Source organism: Mytilus galloprovincialis, chromosome 14 (assembly GCF_965363235.1).
Source record: "Mytilus galloprovincialis chromosome 14, xbMytGall1.hap1.1, whole genome shotgun sequence".
In the NCBI taxonomy this organism is placed as follows: Eukaryota; Metazoa; Mollusca; class Bivalvia; order Mytilida; family Mytilidae; genus Mytilus; species Mytilus galloprovincialis.
This window is the reverse complement of record NC_134851.1, coordinates 25,342,005-25,357,988: the sequence shown is the minus strand read 5'-3', so window position 1 is coordinate 25,357,988 and position 15,984 is coordinate 25,342,005. Positions and strand designations below refer to the sequence as shown.

The 15,984-nt window shown below is 31.8% G+C and overlaps 1 protein-coding gene across 1 annotated transcript; it reads right to left on the bottom strand.

Moving 5' to 3' along the window:
• Positions 1 to 521: 521 nt before the first annotated feature.
• Positions 522 to 3,750, bottom strand: LOC143059408 (uncharacterized). Its single transcript, XM_076232897.1, has 2 exons — positions 1,468 to 3,750; positions 522 to 964 (listed from the first exon to the last, which is right to left on the bottom strand). The coding sequence occupies exons 1-2, from the start codon at positions 2,420 to 2,422 to the stop codon at positions 522 to 524; spliced, it is 1,398 nt and encodes a 465-aa protein (XP_076089012.1). The 5' UTR covers positions 2,423 to 3,750.
• Between the last annotated feature and the right edge of the window lie 12,234 nt (positions 3,751 to 15,984).

Genomic DNA, 15,984 nt, shown 5'->3' with positions numbered 1-15,984 from the left:
CCTATAGTTTGTTAATGCCTTTTTTCTGTTTGGTCTGTTGTTTAGAGTTGTCTCATTGGCAAGCAAACCACACCTTCTTATATTTATTCTAAGTTTTTTGGGGAGATATCAATTCTTGCTCATTTTAACATTCCCAATTTAAAAAAATGCTTTTACTGTGATAAGCTATAGTGAATTTGACCCTTTATTTTACTGCATTATTGAATTTGCTTTTCAAAAACATACATGAAACATTTGCCACTGGACTTTAGGCAACCAACAGTCAATTAATCAATCAATCATAATTTTCATCGTGCAAATTCTAGTACCTGTTCACGATGTGCTTCATCCAAACTTCCTAACCAGTTTGCTGTATGGTTCTGTGTCCACACCTGCCATATCACGCATTCCCATGCACATGGTTTTACCTGATAAAGAAATTGAAATTGCACCATAATGATGTCCAAATTTAGTTGTGCCATCAGGCCCTACAGTTATATTACCTTCAGAGGCCTGTATCTCTTCCTTCAAGTGAACAAGAGCTACACTCCTAGCCTCCAACAACATGTCGATCCAGGTAGTCGTTGCGGGGTCATACCAGTTATCTTCTCCATTACAGTCTTGATGATCTTTGGGACATTCTTTGCTCCAACTCTCATACACATCAGCTCCATGTAGACCTCTCGTATGATGTCTGTATACCTACCATCATGAAAGGTTACAATTTCTCGCTGGTTCAAGAAGGCTTCCATCTGCTCCTGACACTCCAAATACCGACCTTGCCAAAATGCTACCTCCTCTTTCAACTCATCAATTCGTCTGGAAAAAAAAATATTATCTGGTCTCTCATTATCAATACCTTTATAGTACCTGACCTGTTCCTTAAGGTTAACCTTTTCCCGCTGCAGTTCTGTGATGGTGTTGGACATCTCCTGAACTCTACCCTCTGCACCTCTACCTACCTCCTGTTGCTGTTGGATTTTTTCTGCAATATAAGTTATTAAAATTAGTACATTGTTTTGTACATTCTGCAATTTTTTTCTATTTGAACACAAAAATGTGCATGTAGTATATCTTAATATAATTAATATACATTCAATGAAGGTATATAACTTTGTAAATGTTATTCACAAATTTTATATTATACAGTTTTGAATGCTTGGTTGTCTTTATTTTTTTTTTATCTGAGCATCACTGGGAGTCTTATGTAGACGAAACACGCGTCTGGCGTACTAAATTATAACCCCGATACTATTTATGTTGCCATATTTGGTTGCCAATGTTGGTTTGTCCTTTTATATATTTTTAATTCTTTTTTTAGGGTAAGTATCAGTTGTATAATTAATTAAATCTTGTGATATACAATTTAATAATGAGTTGGCTTATGTGCCATAATAAAAGAACATTATTTATAGTAAATTGTTCTGTGATTTTTTTTTTATTTTACTTTTTGTTGTATTACAGTTTTCAATATTTTAGAATGCATACCCGACTTTGACCTCTCTTTCTCAGCCCTTTCCTTGAAGTGGTCCTTCAACCGCCTAGCCGCCTTCAGTTGTCTGCTCTTTTCATTCAGACGCAACTTCAACACCTCTGTTTTTTTCTGGTGCTGGGTAGTGGTTGCTTCCCCTCTCTGCTCGGTCTGTCTTTTCTCTACCTCCAACTGCTGGTTCCTGGTGACTAACTTCTCATGTTCTTCCTGCATAGAGGAAAAAGCATTAGCCAAGGATTCAACTAATCCTCGTAGCTCTACAGGAATACTAACCTCTCCTACCTTCAGATTAAGGGATTTTAATCTGTCAACCAAGACATCACTGCTACCAGGTATGTCAAACAACTCTCTTTTCAGCACCTCTATCTGGCTAGTCTGCTTTGCTTTCTTCATCTTTTTCATTCTATCAACTTCCCTCTTTACCCTAACATGCATGGTGTTCTTCTCAGTGTCCGTCATCTTGGTAACTTCAAATAAAGAGCAAACAATACCATGAAATCTCTCTACTTTATTAATACTGCCATACTTATCTAAATACCTGTGGACCTCCATCAATAGTCCTAGAGACATCTGTCCAGAAGAAAGCTTCCTAGAGGCACCTGTGTTCAGTAAGTCTGCTTCCGTCAGTCCATTTCGTCTGCACTCTGGTAAGTACTCCAATTCATCTCTGGTCCTGGCATCTGGATAGAGTGGCATACATACCTGTGTTGTTGTAGTTGGATCTACTCTATCCAGGTGATTTCTCAGAAAATGATAGATGGGAAAGCAGGCTTCCCCATCTATCATACCTACCAACTTACTCATCCTGGGCTGTATCTTACCAATATCACTCCAGACAATATCCGCCATACTTACTGTGGACTGAGTACCACTCACCATACCATCCCCAGATGGCCCTACCTCATACTCAGTCCCAAAACGTCTACTGGCATAGTCAGCTATGCTTCTCATGTCATCTGAAAAAAATAAATAATGTACAAACCATTCACAAAGACATACAAAAATTTTACCATAAACTGCTAAATGGTACCGGTGTTGGCTCGTTAATTATTAGAAGAGTCGGAATTTATTCTTTTATTTTGTTACTCAAATACATGTACTATGAAGGCAGCATAGTGACCTGTAGTTGATAATTTCTGTGTCAGTTGGTCTCTTGTGGAGAGTTGTCTTATTTGCGTTCATACCACATCTTCTTTTTCATATTAATACCATATCCTTTTCAGTACATATTATGTATCTTATAGTTCTTAATTTCTGTGCTATTGGGTCTCTTGTGGAATGTTGTCTAATTTGCAATCAAATATTTTTTTTCTATATAAATACAATATTTTCTTCTGGGTACACATACCACAGTTTATTTAATGGGATTTTCTCATTGGTGAAGGCTATAGGATGACCTATAGTTGTTTATTACATTGTCATTTCGGTCTCTCGTTGAGAGTTGACTCATTGACAATCATACAGCATTTTTTTCTTCATTTTTATAAATTTTATAAAAGCATACAAAAAACAAAAATTACATACCATGTATCTCCAGAACTCAATAAAATCAAACTAAAATGATGAAAAACAAAACAAAATAAATGCAAAAATAAAGTAAGTTTAATAAAACTAAAGATTACAAAATGCATGCACATTAGTACTTTAAATAAATATCTGGTTCTTGTCAGTCTGCATATTAATTTACTTTATTCTGAAATAAATCTTACAATGATAGAAAACAGTTCTGAAATTAAAATGCAAATAGGGTTTCATGAGAAATGTACATACTACAGAAAGATAGATATGGGAGATCATATGGATAAACTTTAAACCTTTATGGTTATTCCAATGATATGAGGGGGGATCTTTAGCAATGATACTTCCGGGATGTTAGTGTTTAACTTTTTGTAAGATTTGGTATTAAATTTTTTAAGCTTGGGATTTCAGGATCAGGACCACCCCCAATGATCTGATTTTTATTACAGAATTTGTGTAAGGAAAAATATGATATTTAATCATAATCATATATTTAACTTTAAGTAGTAATAGTACATAAGTTATGAGCAAAAACAGCATCTGTTATCCTGTTTAAACATTAATGTATCAGTGAAAAGGCAAAAATATCAAATTACAATATAAATTAAAAAATCAAAGTGACATATAAAACTCCAAGCTGAAAGCAAAAAATAAAACCTGTAAACATCAACTAAAAGTTTTAAGTAAATAAAAAATAAATGAAATAAAGATAAAACAAAAAAATCACAACAAAATAAACTGAAATGAAAATGAGATAACAATATGTTTGCCAATGTATAAGTCACAATTTGAAATTAAACAAGATTCAGTGCTTGTCTAAAATGCAGGGCCAGAGGCAGATTTAGGAGGGGCCAGCACCCCCCCCCCTTTTTGGGAAAAAACATGGTTGCTTGTATAGGGAATCCCTGAAGCGTGACTGGAGCGGGCCCCCTCTTAGGTCAGTCAGTGGGCCCCCACTTATAAAATATTCTGGATCCGCCACTGAAATGTGTCACACATTTCAAACCGTGATCATATTTAAAGAAAATAACTGTGTGTATTATGAACAGTACACAAGTTATAAAAATAAAACATTTGTATGATATTATGATATAGTTTTAATAACAATTTTACCCTACTCAGGCTACTGTAGTTTGATCAAAACAATAAATGTAATGTGTGCAAATTCTCCAAAACTATCATAGCCAGTTTTGACTGCAAACTACTTTGAAAAAATAAAAATATTGTTCATTATGCCTGGTCCACAAATAAGGAACAAATATATACTCAGTTACTTATTATTCTGTGGGTGGAACAACATATTTTTGTCTTAAATAAAAAATAGTAATTTACTGCGAACTGTACGATGTAGAGCACCGAAAATTCCGAAAATTATGAATGTATAAAACCCGAGATATTCCGAACGGATGAAATTAAAACGTTAGGAGAATTTACCTCATTACATATTCATATTTTTTATAATGGACAATTGGGAGCATTTAAAAAAAATTGCTGGTAGAAAGTCCCTTTCATTTTATAGATTAACAATTACGCAAACAAAAAAAAACCAATTTGGAAACAGTTTAAAGATTTTTCTTTGGAATTTTATGAAATAAGAAATTCCCCTCGCTGAAATCGGTTCAATTTAATTATTTATGATATAATATATGTACTTACCATACGTGATTGGCCTCCGTGGCTTATGTCCATTGTTGTCTACACCCTCTGTCAGCAGTCCGTCCAAAAACGAGTCGGTAAAAGGCATTTTTTCTCAAGGTAAAAAACTACGTACAACCAATGTGGCGGATTTGTAATTTCCGGTAGGCAAGAACAGATAACTCTTGGCGCTAAATTTTTTGTCAAAACCACGCCCTGATCATAGAAATATCCAATCAATTCCGCAAGCCGCTATTGTTTTTCATGTCAAACCATGGATACGTGTGGAAGGAGAAAGTTCTGGAATTTACGAATCCGAGTGTCAGTGGTGTTTACAAAGGCGAAAACATTTTTTTTTTACATCTTTTTTAAAGATTTTTTTTTTCTATTGTGAAAATCGATACCTAGGTATGACTGACAACCGGATCATAAAACTTGAATATATTTCCAAAATTTTAAGCCATTAAAGAAAAAAATCGGACTAGTAACAGCTTGCGGAATTAATTTCAAAATCAGTAGTACTTTTGACACATAGTTTTCACGGCGGCCATTTTTTTCAAAACCTCTCCACTTCAAACTTTTTTTTTATCAAACGAACTCACTGCAATACCTTTAAAACTTATATATTTAGAAAGATAAATGTCTGAACTTTATTTCCATATCAATTGTTTACCCATACAATATATATTTCACCTTTTTCAAAGCAACTGAAGTTGGGTAAAATCCGACATTTTTGCCGTCGCAAGGAAATTATTACGTTACGATAATCGCATTGGCGACCTCCCTACCGAGGGTATCACCAGTCCAATAGTAAACACTTCAGTTTTGACATGAATATCAATTATGTGGTCATTTTTATAAATTTCCTGTTACAAAACTTTAAAATGTCTAAAAACTAAGGATTTTCTTATCTCAGGAATAGATTACCTTAGCCGTATTTTGCACAACTTTTTGGAATGTTTGGTCCTCAATGCTCTTCAACTTTGTACTAGTTTGGCTTAGCAACTATTTTGATCTGAGCGTCACTGATGAGTCTTATGTAGACGAAACGCGCGTCTGGCGTATTAAATTATAGTCCTGGTACCTTTGATAACTAATACATCTGCTTAAACATGCTAAAACATATGTCTCATATTGTCTCTGATAAATAGTTGCAGTCGTTTGACTTGTTACCTTAAATTGTTGTTTTTTATAGACATAATAAGATGTAGTATTATTATGTTTGCATCAATGAAACAATTTCCCACCAAACTACAAATAAAAGCCTATGTCAATTCGTGAATAACCTGCACTTTGTGCCTATTGTGTTTACACATTATAGTTTCAGTACTCTTTTATAGCTCGCATAACTATTTATTAGTGCAAAATTGATGCTTAAAGATATTTAATGCTTATTTTACCATTGCTGTCAAAGGTGACATGTCACGTACCTTGTAATCTAATATTAAATCAACCATTGTTTATCAAATCTGCATTGATCTTTGTGTTGAATCTATTCTTCAAATAGTCGTAAGTTATAAATTGAACATATGGGCATTGTTGACACATGGACAAACTGAATGTCACTGTTTAACAACACTATGACAGTTTACAAATGGTTGATGAAAATAAATTAATATATCAGCGAATGGCATAAAGCATAAGGGTTAAATACACTGTCATTTAACATTGGAATTATTAACAAATTATTATACATTTCATTAGAAATGGGTTACAAAGTTAAGTGATTGCTCTATTCAGCAGTTAACATATTAGATATTTTAAGAAATGTCAGAAACAGATTATCTTGAAAAGCTGTATTTTACTTCATCATTTTACCGAAAATAGCAATTTAACATGATTGACACATTAAAAAACTAACCCGAATAGTATATACCATTGTGGTCATACAAACTGATTGCCATACACCATTAGGATTATCAACAACTAATATCATCAATCATATTCACCACAAAAAATAGCTAACAAAACCAATATACAAGCATTCGCAAAAGCTGTTTTCATGTATAAAAAAATGAAATTGCATCTTTTTGAAGCAAAAGTACCTTATATACAAAAATGTGATGCAAAATAGGCTTTTCCTTCCAGAGCACCTGAAATCATCAACGTATTGCTTAGTCCTTTGTGTTTTATGTGGTGTTTTATGCACTATTGTTTGTCTGGTTTATTTTCGTTTGTGAGTTTAAATCTCTGTGGTATCTCTCGCCCCTCTTTTAGCAATTATGTGATTTAAATTTTTGAGCCTGAAATGTTTTTTCTGCAGTCGATGTTTTTGACATTTATGTACGTTGGTAACATTTATGGTGTTAATCTTTCTGCCGTGTTAATAAACTGTTGGTACTATTAAAACGTTTAATCCCGCTGCAAATGTTTGCACCTGTACTAAGTCGGGAATCTGATGTACAGTAGTTGTCGTTTGTTTATGTAATTTATACGTGTTTCTCGTTTCTCGTTTTTTTTATATATATTAGACCGTTGGTTTTTTTCCGTTTGAATGGTTTTACACTAGTAATTTTGAGGCCCTTTATATTTTGTTGTTCGGTATGAGCCAATTGGTTAGTTGTGGCAATATGGAAGTGCAACTTTATTTTCCTGATCTGTATGGTCCCAGTCACTTCAGGCAAAACTAACAGTAAATCAATTTTTCTATTCCGATTAGGTCTCTTATTTATTCACATATAAGGGAAACTTAGCCAACAAATGCGACGGTTTATGAAAGTACCTCATGGATACAATCCTCATTTCTGATTGATATTTATAATATAAGTTTTAATTGTATACGAAGTATCACCAAGTTTTGAATAGAAGAAAAAATAACTCTATAAAATGAAACCTAAATGACCCCTAGTTTTTTGGTGGAGTTCGTGTTATTTATTCTTTAGTTTTCTATGTTGTGTCGTGTGTGCTGTTGTTTGTTTGTCCTTTTCATTTTTAGCCATGGCGTTGTCAGTTTGTTTTAGATTGATGAATTTGACTGTCCCTTTGGTATCTTTTGTCCCTCTTTTAAATCGTGTCTGGTGTCACACTATGTAAGCCTGGTAAACATAGATATGACGAGTTAGGCTTTTAGTTTCTATGTAAAAAAAAACTAGTGGTTTTGCATGTTATATTCAAATGATTTAGCACGCACTGTTCTTCATCTCCTGTAATTTTCATAACGGACATAATAAGACTGGTGTGAAAACTCAGATTTCTATTTGACAACATATAGATATATTATCTAATTGCCTTGAGCCAGATCCTTGTAATTGACATTCGTTTTGTTAAACTTTTGTCTGTAGTATTTCAATATGAAAAAAAAAATGAAATTTTATAACATGTGTTATAATTGAAGAAAACTGATTTTTACCTTTTATAAAAATAATCATCATGATGTTACATTTTGTAATACAAAATGTAACATCCCTAATCTGTGTGTGATGACGCTAATTGGTTTTGTAAATGGAGCATAATTGCATTGCATATAACAGTACACTACTAGTTATCTATTGTTACATTTTTTTATTATTTTTTTTGTGCGTTTAATATTTATTGAAACGACAGATTGTTAGATAGCTGAATAAATACTCCTGGCGGAAATCATTTAGTTCGCTGAAATAATGAATTAAGCTGATACAAAATACCAGCAAACTTATGAAGTAAGGTAAATTAAAGTCAAAGTTTTAGAGTTTACATTATTGTAATGGCTATTCTTAATGTCAAAGTAACAGTAATAACCTCAACATGAAACAAAACAAAATTCAGCTTACTGCAAAAAAAGAAGTTCAAAAACAAGTTTGAACGGACTTCTTTGCATTTTTAAAGATTAGGATATACTTTGTATGATAAAATACCAGAACAGCGGGCCCGGTTATGTATTCGTGTAATCTGTTTTGATGAAGTAACATGACACTCTTTCCACAACTACAATGACAATGATAAACAATTATTTGAATACAATGAACAGTCATTGATTACAGTACTCGCTTATGATCAACAACATATAGACGGAATGCTTTTCAAGCATGCTCTTATATATTTCTAATCAGTACTGCTTGAAACCAAAATCTAAAGAATTTAAGAGAAACACCGAAAGTAAATCCTGACACAAAAGTGATGACTAGCAATATTTTAAACTTCGACAGACATTAAGGCATATATTAAAGGTCAATACTCTGACTTGCTAGATGTGTCTTTTGCAATTCAATAATCGAATAATAATAATTCATGTTTGTATTGGAACCGTGTTAGGTGGCAAAACGTCATTTTTATGATGAGTCCAGATTTTGCTTACGTAAAAATGATGGCAGAATGAGAGTTTACAGACATCAAAATGAACGTTATACAGACGAATGTGTGCACGAATGTGATCGCTTTGGTGGTAGTGGCGTAATGATTTGGGCAGGAATCCCGCATTGTGCACGCACTGACTTGACGTTCATAAACAAAAGCCTTACTGGAGTTCGTTATCGTGATGAAATTCTCTCTCCAATTGTACAGCCATTCATTGCAAGGCATGGAAACCGGCATACTTTCAAACAGGACAATGCTAGGTGCCACGTTGCACGTGTATGCACCCAATATATTGGGCAGAAAATATTGACATTCTTCCATGGCCAGTTGTATCGCCAGACCTTTATATGTACATTATTTTTTCAGGTTAACATTCTGCTGTCGTTCTAAAAGTCATTGATCGATGATCGTTTTGGGTTCTGAAGATATGTAAAGTTTGTGTAAGCAAATAAAAGGAAAACAACACTTTGCAAATTGCATTCGTCCGATTGATTGATCAATTAATTTGACTTTTTGTTATAAAGCCATTGTTAGCCTTATAAGTTTGTTTTTAGCAAATCAAAAAAGTATAGGTAGTGGAGGAATATTTAAAAACAACTGAAACATTTAAGAATCTGTCATTAATATTGAACATCCTCCTTAAATATATGCAGTGGCACATATAAAATAATTCAACTTAAACAGTTATTTGGAAATGAGGTGTGTAATTTCATCTAACACAATCACAACTTACACTCATCACTTTTGTTTTCTACATGTTCTATTCATCATACTTACATAACGTGATTGTGAATCATCAATACTATTTACAGGACTCTATTGCAAAATAACTCTATAACAAAATCATAATGTTTAAGACGTGCAAATAATATCAAAAGGACTATATAATAACTGACAACCATATGGTTAAATGTCAATTATTGTCAGCATCCTACTGCAACAAGTGCATAGAAGGTGACTGAACTAATGACATTACATGGTAGTGGTAGGAGGACCATCAATTATATTCGTTTATTAAAAACAGGGCAGCTGACTTTACTTTTTCAACATAGAAGTTAGTTCAAATTGCACAACATTTATAAGAACTGACAATATAACCCTTTAAAATATTCAACAAATGTTATATATTTTATGTATTTTTATGTATATAAAACCATGTTTAAACAAATAGTATTTAAATGTCTAACTAATAAAAAGTACTTATATATTATCACTTTTGAACAGCGGTATACTGCTGTTGCCTTTATTTGTCAATAGCGAATATATTTACTATTAAAATAACCAAAATTCATTTATAACACAAACACGTTTCATTGACAACACATTGCTTTTTACATGTTTTAAGTTCACATCATGTAAATATTATTAATACAGTTGTATCGCTCAATCTTTGTTTTCATATTTGAGAGCTCGTTTTATTTTATCATACCATTGATATGAATATTAGTACGTTATTCATTTCGGTTAACAGTATGCGCATCTAAGTCATTGCTATTTTCAAAGTGAATGTTGATCTACATTTTATCAATAATAATCAGATTTTTTCATGATATGCTAAACAGTCACAATTTTCACACGAAAGTCTTCTTTTTGTCAATTCCTATTACATTCTGAAACGTACAGAAAATTATGAAATGGTCGATGTTAAAGTTTGACGCAGGAAAGGGATATTTGATTTCATACTTGTATGTGCCAAAGATATACAAGCACCTCGAGTTTTTTTGATTAACACAGTGAGAATATTACCCATCATAGAAGTAGGTTTAACACTCTGGGTTTTAACTCTCGATAATTATTATATTGAAATTGAATAATTCTATTTAATAAAAAGCGATATCCAATTTTCACTTGTAAAGAACATCCTAAATAACTCTATGCAGTGGCAAAAAATAATGTAAATTAACGTAAACAGCTAGTTGGAATTGAGAGTCACTGATGAGTCTTATGTAGACGAAACGCGCGTCTGGCGTAGTAAATTATAATCCTGGTACCTTTGATAACTATTTATTATCATTTAACATATTTTAAAACTTTCATACAGTACTGTCAAATACAGCATTCCATTTACAAAAGATCATACTAGACCACAATCGATTTCTCAGTTTTCAAAATTGACAAACATATTATATAAATTTTGAACAAAGACAAAATAAAGTCACCGGCTATATTGCGTGTATCATCTTTAAGGTAACATCATTTAGCACTGGTATTAAAGAGATAATCGTAACTGGAATTACAACTATCCCAATATGGCGACGTCAGATATAGGTAAAATCTGTACAGTCATTTTTTTTTCTCAAATGTAGCCTGTTTTTGTCAATACTTACTCAGATGTAAGGTTATTCTATACCATTACATCTTATTTGAATCGAAACGGTTCACTGAAATTGTCTAAGCGCTTTGAAAATTGCCGATGAAAAATTCAGGATGATAATCGTTACTCGGAAAAGAGATAATCGTAATTAAAAAAAAATGGCTTTCTTCCTATACAGAAAATGAAAGGTCTACAAAAAGAGAAAGGTGCCACAAGAAGCCACCAACAGTCCCTATCAATAACTGTTGTTAATACTAAACTATTAGTAATGACAACAAGTTATTTGTTTAACACCAAACTGAAGCATTCTTATCTTCAGAAATTAAAATATTAACATGTGGTCAAGCCATATACTAAATTTCTAACTTTATTCAAAATTAAAGGAAATTGTTGCTGCTTAACTCAAATATCCGTGAAAACAGATATATAAAAAAATAATTACAACATAAAATGTATTAGTAGCACACCAGCATGTTTTATTTCAAATGCTTTCAAGTTATATCTAAATTTCCAAAGCTAAAGAGTGTAAAATATGTTCATTTTCAGACAAAATCTATATTTTGATGTTTTTTACAATATACATTTCTATAAATACCATATGACCATATAAAATATATATATATATTGGGAATATTAAAAGGTCATAGCAAGAAAATTCACAATATAAAAAAATATATTGTGACTTTTCTTGCTGTGAAATTTTTTCTTGTGACTTTTTTTCCATGACTTTTTTCGTGACTTTTTTCCTTTGACTTTTTTTCTACATTCAATTATTAATAGTCCTAATAAAAACAGCTACATACTAGAATATCATAAAATTGGAAGGGTGAACAAGCTTCAAGAAATTGGAAATGGGGAAAACACGAACTATGTTAATATACAGAAATTTCTAAGAGCTAGGAATGTCACAAAATATGGGAATGAGCGAAGAGGCATATATTAAAATCATATTATCATATATCAGTATAAGATAGAAAAAAGTGAATCTAAATAAATATATTGTTCGGTGATCAATAAATGTCAACGTTAACTTATCAAAGAACGTTTAATGTTCCTAAATTCATAGCATTTACAGATTATAAGTTTTATCATCAAGGGGTTAGGGATTATTTTTATCTGTTTCGTTACCACTCTCGAATGAAATATGCTGCATGAATGATTCCGTTGTTTCTGTAAAAATTGAATATTTAGTAGGTATCTTGAAGGTGTTTTTTAAATTTCAAATTGAACAACAAATGATCGATTTCCTGATATTGACGATAATTCTTGTAATACTGTATGGAGTTTTACCAAGATTGATCATGTTTAGGATGTTAGTTATTTCTAGTTTGTTTATCTGATATAATCATATTCATTCTTGTTCGAAATATCCGAAACTACAATGTACTTTTACCTTGGTACGATACATATAAAGATGTTTAATCAAATACTAAATAAAGTGTGACATTATCATTTGAAGCCAAAAAATTTTGTGAATTCACATTTTATAACAATTAATGAAAGGCAAAAAGTGATACAATGAAAGGTCAACGTCAAGCCTATTATACAATCAAATTAAATTATGGGCAAATACAAACAATTACCGTTGCGACAAACCTTAATGTAAATTCCATACTGATTTATTTTTTTTCCAGACAAATTGTCAATATTAGTTATCAGGGTTTATATATGACAATTGCAAACTCCTGAATATTACAAGAAGTCAAAAATCAGTTCACGTGCGCAGAAAACTTGAAAATCATGTAAGTTACGATGTGACATTTTCATCTTACGTTAATTATATCATATATGCCAATTATATTTACAAACATGATAACGAAGAATATTGTAACTTCTACTTCAATATATTCGAAATTAATTCATTTTTGTTTTTCAAGGATTTTGTGTTTGATTTAGAACATGTAGAAATGTTTAAAAAGTTTAATGAAACAAAGCATCTATATATCGGCAACCAAAGTGAAGGGAACCTGCTTACTTGTTTTATTTCGATAAGCTGAGATCCCCTGGTTTTTGGTGGCGTTAGCGTTGCTTAGACTTTGGCTGTATATGTTGTGTCTTATGTACTGGTATTTGTGTGTTTGTCATTTTCTTTTTAAGCAATGGTGTTTTAAGTTTATTTTCGATCTATTAGTCTGAATGTCCCTCTGGTATCTTTCGCCCGCCTTTTCTCACTAAGCGCTGTTAACCATGGTTCATGGAGGTTAATCATGTTTATACTGCACTCGTTCTATTTGAGCAGTCAAAATGCGTTGACCGTATATTTCTATGTCATATACAGTGAATATTTAATTATAAATTTCCGAAATTATAATTAATTATTCATACGACCTATTCAACCTGTAATTGTTTCCAATGTATACTTGTAACGAATCAAACTTATTTCTTTAGCAATTTTTAGAAAAATAACATATTTCACTTGTTAATATTTTTTGTTTGCAAACTATAAATTATTATGTTTTATGATTATTGCTGATATTTTAGTTCACACTCAAACAAATTCGTTCACCATGTACATTTCATCGTGTTGTATATTTCACCGCCTGCATGATATGAGGCCTTTTTATAAAAGGGAGAAGTTTCCAATATTTAAGCAAATAATAACATTAACAACAGTTGAAAATGTTTTTTTTTAGATTGCAGTATAAAGACAATAATAGTGCATTGACTTGACATATCAACGATAAAAGGATTCGGCCCGAAACGGGGAAAAAGCTCGACAGAGCCTCGCATTTCCCCGTTTCTAAACCTCATCCTTATATCATTGATATGTCAAGTCAATGTACTATTATTGTCTATTTATATCTTAAGTTATTTCAACATGCATGTATACATAAACTATATAGTTAAACGACATCAACAGTTTTATGCAATCAGTAGAGCGACAGTAGGTCTGCATTTCTTTCTTCAAGAACGCATAACACAACAGGTAGGAAAATTTGTAGGTCAAATTCTGTCTCTCAAATTGTATCCTTTTCAAGTAGGTTATCTTGGAATAGTCTTTTCTGAATTATTAGGTCATTGTTGACAGGACCAATTTTCTTCCACATAAACTAATCCACAATGTACGTTCGCATTATTGGAATACATATCAGGCTATTTTTAACGTGTTATATAATCATTACAACTAAATAAATTGCTACCAGTAAAATAGTGTAATCACATTAAATGTTAATAAATGATATGTATGAAGTGATTTAATGGATAGTTCAGCAGCCTTATTTAATCAAATTCAGGTCAAATACAAACAATTACCATTACAACAAAACAAATAGTAATTGATGTAGTTCTACCAGACGTATTGATAATGACAGTTATCAGGAATGAAATCAGACAAGTACAATCACTTGAAATATTGCAGCAAGTCTGAATATCAGTTCACATGAACAGGAAGTTATAAAACACATAAGTAAAATGAAAAGTTATAATCATTCGTTGATAAGGTATCCTTTAAGTACTGGAATTTTTTCACAGAGCGATTTTGAACATCAAATTCAACATTTGTTGAAAATGACTTCGTTTTATTTCCGGATATGTTATGTTTGATTTGTTTTGTTTGGATACTTTGAGACAGAGGTCAATCACTAAACCAAGAGAAGACATACAACACTATTTGTCCAATGCTAACACAATAAGTGTCAAACATAAGATAACAATGAAATGTCTTAGAACACGTTTGTTATACTAGCAATTTTCAAAAGTGAATAGATAGTAATCTGATTCGAGTGAACGTAGTAAAATCACAATAGGTCAACTTTCAATGTAAACAACGTAAGTTATATATGAGTGCCAGTATGTAAATAGTATAGCTCGTGTATTGAGGAATTGTAACCGTCATGTCAGAGCCTCTTTCATTAAATACTGACTATTGAGAAGGAAGCAGTCGTATTTGGTACTTGTAGTATAGATAATCGAACGATAGCAGAGTAATTATAAGACTCGTCAGTTAAAGGGTATCTGCACAGAAGAACATGTAATAAAATGGCCATTTCACGATGAACAAACAATTGAAAATTTGTTGCACGTTTATCGTTTTACCGATTTCACGAAACACGGTTATTAACGAACCTTTTCACGGCTGCATGTAAAATTTAAAATGGCAAAACACGCTGCACGAAAATAACCCCTTACCACCCTCATTAAGTCATTTTGTGCATAAAGATGCAATATTACACGTTTTATTTATTCATTGTATTTTCTGTCATAGATTTCTTTACACAGACATATTTTTACAACTGAATGTTAGCAATGAATTGTTCCATTTTCTGTTTGTCTTTGGGTATTATATCTAAGATGGTATTTGATATCAAACTTTCAAATTTTTTTTACTAAATCGAAAGCAGCAAAATTGTATTCGTTGTTGAAATATACCACCCCTTAACACGTTCAGTGTTACTAATAATTCTTAAACAATAAAGTTCAAAAAGGCAAAATGATATTGCAAAATTCAAAAGTAAATTTACGCAGATTCCAAATGAATACCAAATTTTAAGCTTTAATTATAAACAAAACTATATCATGTATATGTTGTGTAAAACCCGGTTTAACTTATTTTAAATTGCTAGAAATATTTTATAAAAAAAAAATAAAAACAATTTTATTTTACTTAATCCATTGAAGCGTATTGATTTTCCTACCTTCGCTGCACTTGATTGAAGAAAATATCTGGGTTTTCTTTCAAATTTAAAAGGTTTCTTAAAAAAATCAATGAAACGTATACTGTCTTAATTGCAGTTTTTAAATAGCTTCAGCTTATTCAGGACATACAAACAAGAAG

What these genes read in the sequence shown, in the direction of transcription:
- LOC143059408 (XM_076232897.1), bottom strand. Translation starts at nt 2,422, where the DNA reads ATGAGAAGCATAGCTGACTATGCCAGTAGACGTTTTGGGACTGAGTAT. An exon ending in GAAAGAGAGGTCAAAGTCGG is followed by an intron (nt 965 to 1,467) that starts GTATGCATTCTA and finishes CTTATATTGCAG; the next exon opens with AAAAAATCCAACAGCAACAG.